This window comes from Alternaria ventricosa (genome assembly GCF_023758065.1).
Source record: "Alternaria ventricosa strain BMP 2768 chromosome Unknown scaffold_3, whole genome shotgun sequence".
NCBI classification, from domain to species: domain Eukaryota; kingdom Fungi; phylum Ascomycota; class Dothideomycetes; order Pleosporales; family Pleosporaceae; genus Alternaria; species Alternaria ventricosa.
In genome coordinates this window covers 1,289,696-1,299,564 of record NW_026055683.1, presented here as the reverse complement: position 1 = coordinate 1,299,564, position 9,869 = coordinate 1,289,696, and the positions used below count along the sequence as shown (strand labels likewise).

The window sequence follows — 9,869 nt, the reverse complement described above, 5'->3', positions numbered from 1 at the left end:
TACCAGCTTGTCAAGGCTCGGAATAAGGTCTTCGCCAAACAGATGCTCACCCTGCAAGGGCTGAAGATGCATGCCGGATTTGTCAAGTGGGAGTTCCCACTTGGAGGCAAGTTTCCCAAAGAAGAGTACGAGAAAATCATTGGTTACGTCGAGAAGTACGGATTACCCCCAACAATGCAGCACTGTAATGGCTTGAGCGTGACTAACAACACACATCAGCATCGTGAACTACACGGCCCTCCTAGGCTACGCCTCCCAAGCCTTCACCCACCCCTCCCTTAACCGCCAATCCGCCGACCCCACATCCCCCGAAACAGAAGAAGCCGCCTTCCAGGACCACCACTCCGCGCAATGGTTCAACGACTTCCGCCGCGTCATCCTCTCCGCAAAAGTAACTTCGCATGAGATCACATCGCTACTCGCAATGCTCTCTTCCAGCGTCACAAACGCACAGCCCTTGCCCCCTTATTTACACGCCCCACCAGGTGGGCAGCTCAGCCGGAAACTAGAAATGGTGGACCCCGAGATCTTGAGCTTGAGACACATCGCCGAGCCAGGATACGCCGCGTTCGCAGTCATGAGTATAAGTACGAGATGTATACACATGGATATTGAACGGCTGTTGAAGGCCGTCAAGGGACTGGTGGGCGAGCTAGACTTCTCGTTCCATGTCGTTAGTACGAAGGATGCTGCGAGTTCGGATGAGACGCTTGTTAAGAGGAGTTCGAGGAAGCAGGATTAGACATGTTATAGAATGTACAGCTTTTGTAATGTTTGGTAATGTTAAGAGATTCGCACGATTGTATATAAGGTTGGGCAACGTTGGTTATGACAAAAGTGTAATAGTAAGAGGTGGCGTCCCCATCCATACAAAGAATCTAGCTAAAGAGCGACGAGAAGAGTTCATCGCCACGGTGTTACACCACATCACCCCTCTCTCGTCAGCGGGTATCGGAGTGTTGGACCCGGCGCCGCTGACTCAAGAGATCCGAACATCGACCAGAGAGCACTAAACCATTCTCGCAGAAACGCTTGCCATATCATCCTCAAGTTTGAGTAGAGATCTACTGGCAAGTACCAACAGCCCTCGCGGAGAAGATAGGCTTGTTAGGACCGAAAGTACCGCAACGACCAGTGACATCGTAGACGATGCTGTTGACACTCGAGCAAGTGTTGTCAGAGTATGCAACCACTAATACGATCAGATTAGTTCTCAACATCCCGAAACCAATTTCTTCAGTGAAGGTAACTCACGAGTGCAACCAGCAGGCAGCGCCGGCAAGTCGGTGGGGAGGATCAACGCGGAGTCTGTGTTTCCGCTGAAGATGGGCGAGGTAGGAAAGCAGCTGCCATCGGCGGGGATGTAAGCGGTCGTCACGGCGATGCCGCTGTTGCAGCCTGCGCCAGAGTAGAACTTGAGGGGAATGGTGTCGAGGCGCTTACTCATCTCCGTTGGGGCAGCGTTGATGCTGACGGCAGCGATGAGGAGGGCGATGGTGGTGGTGAACTGCATTTCGAAGGGTGTGTGGGGTTGGTTTGCTTGAGCGAAATGTAGTTGAAGGTGTTAATGATACTGTTGTGGTGGAGACTAGATGATGGGTAGATGCTGTAATATTTATACTTTGTCGTGAGGCTCATTTCCTAGGCCAGGTATGCCTAGCTGTTCACAAAGTTTCGTTAGCCTACCTCTGCTGACACGAGGGATGCCTCTTCGCACGGACGTCTCAACGAAGTTTGCATGGCCTATGGATCTCTTGAAGATGTTGGTGTGAATAGATACGAGGGCTGACGTCTGGCGATGTCGGCCTACGGCGCAGGTATCATGGTGCATCAAGCTCCCACATCCGACCCTGCGAGAGATCATTGGTCGTCCACTGGATAGGATTCTAGGAGGTCTGGCTCCAGGCCAAAAGAGGCGTTATTTCCAACACCTATGAGACTAGGCTGATGCTTTCGCGATGCTGTTGAGAGCTTGGGATGCACACTTTCGCCTCACCGCCAGTAGTCAATCGTGTTGGTGGTGAGCCAAACTTGTTCCTCCTTCTCTTCTAGAAGGCTGATTCACCCTCGTGGGTAGGCCGTATCCTTCTTAGCGCATCTTACTGTGCAATAGTTGTGTGACCTATAGGTACATGCTACTGCTCAGCTCACTCAGAGAGCGCAACACCAATTGCGAACACGTAACAGCATTCGGGTTAAGGCCGCGATGAGTCGAACGGATCGTCGGGTCGACTGGTACCTGTTGGAGGTAAGAAAACAGTATGCAGATGGGAGCCGCTAAGGTCGAGGAAGATGAGAAGGTATGCATCTTCTGCATGATCCTGCTGCACCTCATCGTCGAATATGTGGAACTCATATTCCTTAACGCCATTACAGTCTTCGCAGCGAGGTACTTTGTGAGCAACGTCTGAGTACGCGGATGAGAAGACAGACGCTGATTTTGTAGAGTCCGATATTCTCATTGCTAAGAAAAGGCTGTGAGCTCTCCGATCCGATGTGTTGCTCGATCTCTCGTAAGCATAACCCGACCTGTCACTGGATGTGGCGCATTCCGAGTGAAGCTGACATGCAAGTGATGTGACCAACCTGCATTTCCAAGCAGAAGTTCTGACGTTCGTTTACCTGACGCCAGCTATCGAATCGATGATATGTTTCTTTTCTAGTATGAACCTGGTCTGCTACCCTGGTAGGCGATCCTGCGAGGCTGGACGTCCCGTGCCGCTGACTAGGTCTAGGCTTTCCGAAGGGGCCGCATGGTAGCGGAAGCGCTAGGTTCTTTGGTGAGCCGTACGGAAGCGGTGTTGGTGAGATGGGCTAAGCGCGAACGATGGCCTGCAGGAGGTGGTGCAGGCGTAGATGAACTGTAGTAGGGAGGCATGATGCGGATCGAGACCGATCATCAAGATACTATCTCATCTGCATCTCTTCTGTACATCAACATGATCGTCTAGGCAGTATTCGTCTGTATCCAAGCACCAGTCGTAAAATAGTCCATTGTATTATCTTACCACTCAGATCAGCTACCGCCACCCAGAGACTATAGGCTAAATGCGATGCGATGCAGGACCGGCCCACGGACTTCCTCGCTTCGAAACTGCAGCTCGGAGATGCTAACGCGAACCGATGACTTCGTACCACGGACTTTTGTTGGTCGGGAGGTGAGCATCATGCCCGGTGACGCCAGAAGAACAGATGGTGGCTTCAAACCATCTTTCCATTGGCAGTTTCCATCCACATTGCTCCAGGGTCGAGCGAGGTGGAAAGCAACAGCAGAAGGCTTGCGAGTCGCCAACACCCTACTGTCTGGTTGCTTTGAAAACAAGGTTGACTTTGCGCGATGAGGTGGGAGATGAAGGTCCAAGTGGCTGATGTGGAAACGAGGCAATCTCGCTGCTTAGTCATGTTTCAGCGGGGCTGGGCCTGCCTCCAAGGTTCGCTTTCGACTACGCACCCGACTCCCAACACCAGCCCACAACATCCGCATAACGAGATACTTGACACCTTTCTAGCACTGCTATTTACCCCCAATCTGCATAAACACCATAAGCACCGCCGCGTACGCCGCAGTCGCTGCCACCACCTCGAAAGGCCTATTGATGGTCGCGCCTGTCCCTAGTAAAGTGAAGAGGATCACGAACCCCGTAATAATCCCCAGCCGATCGTTGTTGTTAGAAACATTCTGCATCCACCATAAAGGCGCAAGTAGCATAGAAAGTCCTAAGGCTATTATGCTGAGTGTGGTGAAGCTCTCGAAGGCATGGTCGCTAGAGTAGGATGTAGCGTCCGATTGGACATGCAGGTCCTCTACAAACTTCGCCTTGAAGATTCGCCATGTGTGTAAGGAACGACACGCCTCTAGCCAGCGGCCTAGTGGTGGACGAACTCTCTCATTGATCGATATCAAATCGCTCTTGTGTTTGACGAAACGTGTTTCTGACGCGGTGATGGCACCACGCTTCAGCCAGTTTTCGGCATAGTCCACTTGACGGGATTCTGCTCGTGGGCGTTTACGTATCTTGGAGAATGCGTCGATAAATTGATCTGTCGCGGTTAGTATTGTCGCGTTGTAGAACCCTTCGGTACTTACTGTAATGTAGGAGTAGACATGAGAGTTCGTTCATGATTTGGAAGCGGTCCTGTTGATATTTCTCATCCCATTTGAAGCTGGAGTTTTTCCCCTTTTCGTCCTGCTCATTCGCCTCATGAATCTCTTCCAATGTTCGTTCGAGCTCCGAGATCCGGTACTGCAAGTACGCTATTGTTGTCGCATTTAGACTCTCAAAGCGCCGAAACACAAAAAAGTCGTCGTCTGAAGCCATCCACTTTCCAAACTCTTTGTAGCCCTCATACTTCCAGGCTTTCACGAACTTTTCCTTATCGGTTACCGATGCGTTACTAAGGGTACTTGCCGCTGGAGCGAGGTTCTGCATAGGAACCTGAGTAAACGTAGTGGGTATGTGTGCACCAGGACCTGGCAGTATAGGATCGCGAGTGCGAAATATATTTGCCATGATGCCCGTCTGTCGCTGTTATCGACTGCCCGGGCCAACACATTACTTATTTGTTTGATGACGGTGACACAAGGCCGGGCTGAGCTGCACACCCCGCCCGTCCAGGCAGTGCCATGTTACATACTACACTTCTCATTGGCCGCCACCTAAGTCAAAATATGCACAGCCGCAAACGGAAAGCTGAAGAGGAGACCGCATGAAATACGCAGCGCGTGCATACACTGTTCATGTCATTCGTCTTACGCTTGACCGGAACGCGACGCCACTGGTTCGCGCGTGCCGTCTCTGCGCCACATGTCTCCAGCACCGGGAAAGCTCACTCTCCAGAGCCTCACTGGAAGCGACCTCTTAATTTAATATGCATCTGACTTGCTGCCTCGCGGGGCAGATAAGAGTCCTCCTCCAGCATTGCTCAGCCCTGCTTGAAACACTTCGTCACGATTTACCTGACCGGAAATTATCACGATCGCATCGACTCAGACTTTATTGGTCGCCCTGATAAGCTCAGCTGGTCTCAATCACATAGCCCGTTCACACGGCCCGCTCCGTGGGCCAATAACAAGTCATGAACCCGTGGAAGTCTAGCAAGGCCAAACTCGAAGCTGTCCAGGCATTTCGGCATGCCGACCAGAGGCATGATAGTAGATACGCCCCACAAGCGGAACCAGAAGATCCACCCGACCGAGCTTTTGCTCCTGTTCGACCTGGTGAAGGGCAGAACTCGTCTTATTACGGTGGCTGGCAACCTCAACCACCGATGTCAGCACAGGGCTATTACGCAAACCCTACGCCAGCCCTTCCATATCCAGGCTACCATCAATCACCACAGGCCCCAACACAGAGCCTTGGTACACAACAGCAGTATGGGTCACCGCAGCAGGGTTATGAAAGCCAACAGCAAGGCTATAGCAATCCTCAGCAGCCATCCTCACCCCCACAAGGTCAGGCCTCCTTCGCGCCCTTGAATGCAGACGGGAGTTCGTACCAGAGCAACCAAAGCTATCATCATAACAGTAATTACGGGCCGCCGCCTGCACTGAACGCCTCACCGGAGGCAGGTTTCCAGTCGTCGCCACCAACGCACAGTAGTCCAGAGCCACCCCAACAAGCTCACACTCGCCTTCCACAACGTAGCTTAACATACGACAATCCATACGAGCAGCGATTCGCACCGCCCCAGCGCATACAAACTGAGCCTCCCCAAGTAGCCCCACACAATTGTTACGAACATGGACTTGGGTGAGTAAATGGGTCACTGTTTCAATCGTCAGTGCTAATATGCGGCATGTAGAATTCTTGGAAAGTGTACACGATGTGGATATAGGGAATGGTAATGTACTATGTTTTCGGGAGAGAAGAAAATGGCACTACTGTCCATATAACATGCTATGTGTCATGCATAATGATCGGTGAGACGACTTAAGGGAATGTTAGCGGCTTCAAGGATCCCGCCTGCTATGTTGAAATTTCCGGAGTGAAGATTTCCCTCAGCATGAACAATTCCTTGATCAAAAGTCGAGCCCTTCGTATTATTACCAACGGAAGCTGTTGGGTACGATGAATCCCTATCTGGTTGGCCATATCTTCCTCTCTATGACCTTAGGGGATGAAGGGCGGGCCCAAGAGATATGTTACGAGAGCATGAGTTTGCTGTTCCCAGGCCATAACCCAAAACAGACCGAAAGCTGCAGGCGTCCGTTGTGTGACCATAGCAAAGTATGCTTCCGTCTGATCACGGAATTTCGGCAATCGTGCTTGCGACATCAGCCTGAGTTTGCAAAACCATCAAGCGATTGATGTGAAAGCTGTCGTAGCGCTGGCCCATTGATTGCTGCCAGAGTTCGATGTATACTTGTCCGAATTCCGCGATAATGGAAGGCGAGACAATGCGCAAGTTCTTCTCGAAACGCAAATCAGCTACACCCCGTGTAGACCTCCGCGGCGGTGAGCAAGACATTTCGGCGGCGCCAGCACCCACTGAGCAAGCATTGGTGCTATCGTCAGCAATAGAGACAAGGTGAGTGACACTGATGTTCATGCGACCTTACTCTGACAATCCAGTATGCCAACTGAAGCAGCCAAAGCCTATGGGCCACTGGTACTTAGCAACCCCGATAAGGCTGCAGTGGAGTAAGTGCTGAAGGCTTCGCTACTGCCAGAGAACTTGCTAATCTCTAGCAGTATCGTCCTTATCCATGGCCTTGGTGGAGATCGAACAGGGACCTGGACGGAACGTACCGTGGATACCAAACAACAACCGTGCTTCTGGCCCCATGATCTACTTCCTGTCGACCTTCCCGACGCACGCATCATCACATGGGGCTATGCCGCAGCAACGATCAAGCTGCTGGATGTCGTATCGATTGCAAACCCAACGCAGCACGCGGAGAAACTCTGCTCAGAGCTAGCAAGCCTCCGAGTTGGTGTCGTTGATCGCCCGATCCTTTTCGTCGCTCATAGTATGGGAGGTATAGTAGCTAAGAAAGCCCTTCTCAATTCGCAAGACTCCAATGTCGACAACATCGTAACGTTGGTAGACGATACGCGCGGCGTAATCTTCATGGGTACACCTCATTGTGGCTCAGAGTTGGCTAATGTTGCCTCGTTCCTCACCAAGATCGTCCGCATCTTCCACTCAGTCAACTCTTCGATGGTCGAGGAGCTTCAAAGCCAGAATGCGCAGCTGCAAGACACCGATCGACGCTTCCGTCAACTTCTTGCTAAGCACGTAGGAACAAAGAGTGCCATAGAAGTATGCTGCTTCTGCGAGAGCGTCCCAATGTCCGAATTCGGTATCATCGTTCCAGATTACTCGGCCGCTCCGCCGGGGTATGAGCGTATCGTTGTGGATGCGAGTCATGTGGAGATGACGAAGTTCTCCAAAAGAGAGGATCAGACATACAAGAATGTACTGGCGGAGCTGCGGCGAATGATCGAGTTGACGAAGGAGCAGCGCAGAGATGAGAACGACCCTAGTATGCAGAGAGGCGACGTCAGTCACGTTGGTAACAACGATCGAGGTGCCTTGGCCAACTACGGAAGTCAGACCATCGGTACGGGTAAGGGAGGTTCGATCCATTACGGTAAGTATTTCCTGTGCCCTACTTGAACCTCGTGCTAACGGCTTCAGGGAATACCAACGACTTCAGAGGCTCGTGAGCATAACCTCTGGGTCCAGTAGGTGAGATTGGAGAAGGTCTTCCGGCCTGTTGTAAAGCGCTGGTATGCAGTTGACTAGGTCATTCGAAATGTTCACACCAGGTCAATATCAACAAGTTGATCTTTGACATCTTGCCACACCTCTCCTTGCATGACACCATGGATGTATGCATCGCCCATCACCTCCCATGTTTTTCCCATATCTTCATTGAAAGTGTGGCGCTTTGATTCCCGTAAGATAAAAGGGACATCAGCGCCCTGCAGCAGCCATACTGCGTCTTCAACCTCACAGCTAGTTGGAACCAGACCCAGATAGCCGTTCTTTGTTCTGGCCAAACGCCGATATTGACCCTGTCTATTGGCTGTACTGCCATAACTGTGATCTCGCCAGTCTAGTTTGATGTCTGCACCGGTAGCTGCAGTCTCAATGCGTGGTATGCGATCGTTAATGGAAGTCTTGTAGGGATGGCCGATGGGATCTGGGCGATGGAATTCGGCCATGTAAGGACATTCGGAGTCGGAAGGAGGACGAAGCGGAGATGTACGGCTAATTTCTGGATCCGAAAGATTTGTCTTGCATGTACAGCTTTGCTGCTCCGCGTCGCGGACATCAGAACTAGATACAATGAAGCCAGTGTTGTCACCTTGGAATAAAGTGTCTATTTCGTGGAGCACTGACAACACCGTAGCTTCGTAGCTAGCTTTTCTTTCCAGAGTATCAGGGTAGTATAACAAGCGATGGAAATGACGAATGACTGAACTGGAGGTCAGTCGCCGTACCACGTCCTTGAAATGGTGCATGTCCTGTCGGTCTTTGAGAGGCAAATTGTCCACGTTATTGGCCACCAGTGTGGTGACTAGTGCCTCTCCTCTGGTTTGTCCTGTCGGTTGATACACTTTCGAAACGTTCAGTGTAAGAGTAGTCCATCGAGGGTCGAACTTTGAGAACGTGCCGTGCCATTCCCATGGTTCGGCAAGTTCCACGATGCGATCAATGTCGACCCCACGAGTTCGGAGAACGCGAATTTCCCCAAGTGCGATGTTTGAAACGTCCATCTTTGACTCAGAAGTAGCCTTGTAGCCCACACTCTCAAAAGCGAGCTCTGATTGATCGGCTTTCTCGTCGAATTCCCCGACCCAAGTTGGAAAATCTGAAAACCTTCGTACCGTCTTATCCGTAACCCAACTCAAGCATTTGAGGTGTTTTGTCTCCTCAATGAGCCGTCGTAACGCTTCGATGTAAACTTGCTCTGTCGTCTTACTGTAGTCTGGAGATAGTCCGAAAGCCCCGGGAGGTACGATACCGAGTAATGCAAAGATCTTATCTTTGGGATTTTCACATCCAGAGATCCGGGCCAAAGTCAGGAGTTGTTCGAAAGTGAATGGCACTGCCCTTGTATGCGATCCAGACGTGTTTAGTAGCCGCCATCGATCTTCGAATAGCTCCAGAATGGCCTTTTCATGATCGTAGTACCGATTGCGCTTGAAAGGAAGAGACAACGCTTGCCCAATCTGGTCATGAAGGCGATGCTTCTTTATCCATGCGACTAACAACGCAACCTTCTGGAGGTCTGAAAAGTCCACGACACTTGTCCCGCAAAGCATACAGATGCGCTGAGCAAGCATCACTTCCTGAAGGACCCAACAGCGGGAGAAATAACTTCTAGCCAGAAACCGGGTCAGTCTTTCGAATTGCTCGACTGGGATTGAGTCGATTTGTGTAATGCAATCTTCACTCAAGATCCGTTTCATGAAATCTGAGTATCCTGAGCATTGCTCATATCCTAGCATGCCGTCAAAACATCTCAATTTGTTGAGGCGTTGCATAAGTGGTATAGCTTGATCACTGTCTTTATCTGCTGGGCCTAGCCATGAAATGACCTTTGAAGCTTTCCGGTAGATGTGAGACATCAAGCCGACCTGAGTGTTTCGTTCTTGGACATCATCTTGGTTGATGCATAATTTGTCCTATCATTTGACGTTCACAGTCAGAAAATATTCCATTTGTATATCGTACGGGCGTCACCTACAATCCAGACGTATTGCACTTGATGTTCGAGTTTCCGAGTGCTCACGCGTTGCGTACGAACGGCCCTAAGCGCGTGTTTCAAATTGGTCGTAACATCGACTTGCAGTCCGTTGCACAGAATAGGTTCGTCCCGCACCCAAGTCGTAGAACGTTTGTCGAACCAGTAACGG

At 51.0% G+C, this 9,869-nt stretch overlaps 3 protein-coding genes across 3 annotated transcripts; 1 reads left to right on the top strand and 2 right to left on the bottom strand.

The window, feature by feature from the left end:
• Window positions 1-1,064: 1,064 nt before the first annotated feature.
• J4E93_002372 (uncharacterized protein) lies at window positions 1,065-1,513 on the bottom strand (the record flags this gene model as incomplete). Its single annotated transcript, XM_049340319.1, has 2 exons — window positions 1,065-1,192; window positions 1,255-1,513. The coding sequence occupies 2 exons, from the start codon at window positions 1,511-1,513 to the stop codon at window positions 1,065-1,067; spliced, it is 387 nt and encodes a 128-aa protein (XP_049202641.1).
• A 2,001-nt stretch (window positions 1,514-3,514) lies between these two features.
• On the bottom strand, window positions 3,515-4,430 carry J4E93_002371 (uncharacterized protein; the record flags this gene model as incomplete). Its single annotated transcript, XM_049340318.1, has 2 exons — window positions 3,515-4,041; window positions 4,088-4,430. The coding sequence occupies 2 exons, from the start codon at window positions 4,428-4,430 to the stop codon at window positions 3,515-3,517; spliced, it is 870 nt and encodes a 289-aa protein (XP_049202640.1).
• A 1,952-nt stretch (window positions 4,431-6,382) lies between these two features.
• J4E93_002370 (uncharacterized protein) lies at window positions 6,383-7,670 on the top strand (the record flags this gene model as incomplete). Its single annotated transcript, XM_049340317.1, has 4 exons — window positions 6,383-6,528; window positions 6,573-6,641; window positions 6,693-7,594; window positions 7,642-7,670. The coding sequence occupies 4 exons, from the start codon at window positions 6,383-6,385 to the stop codon at window positions 7,668-7,670; spliced, it is 1,146 nt and encodes a 381-aa protein (XP_049202639.1).
• Window positions 7,671-9,869: the final 2,199 nt, after the last annotated feature.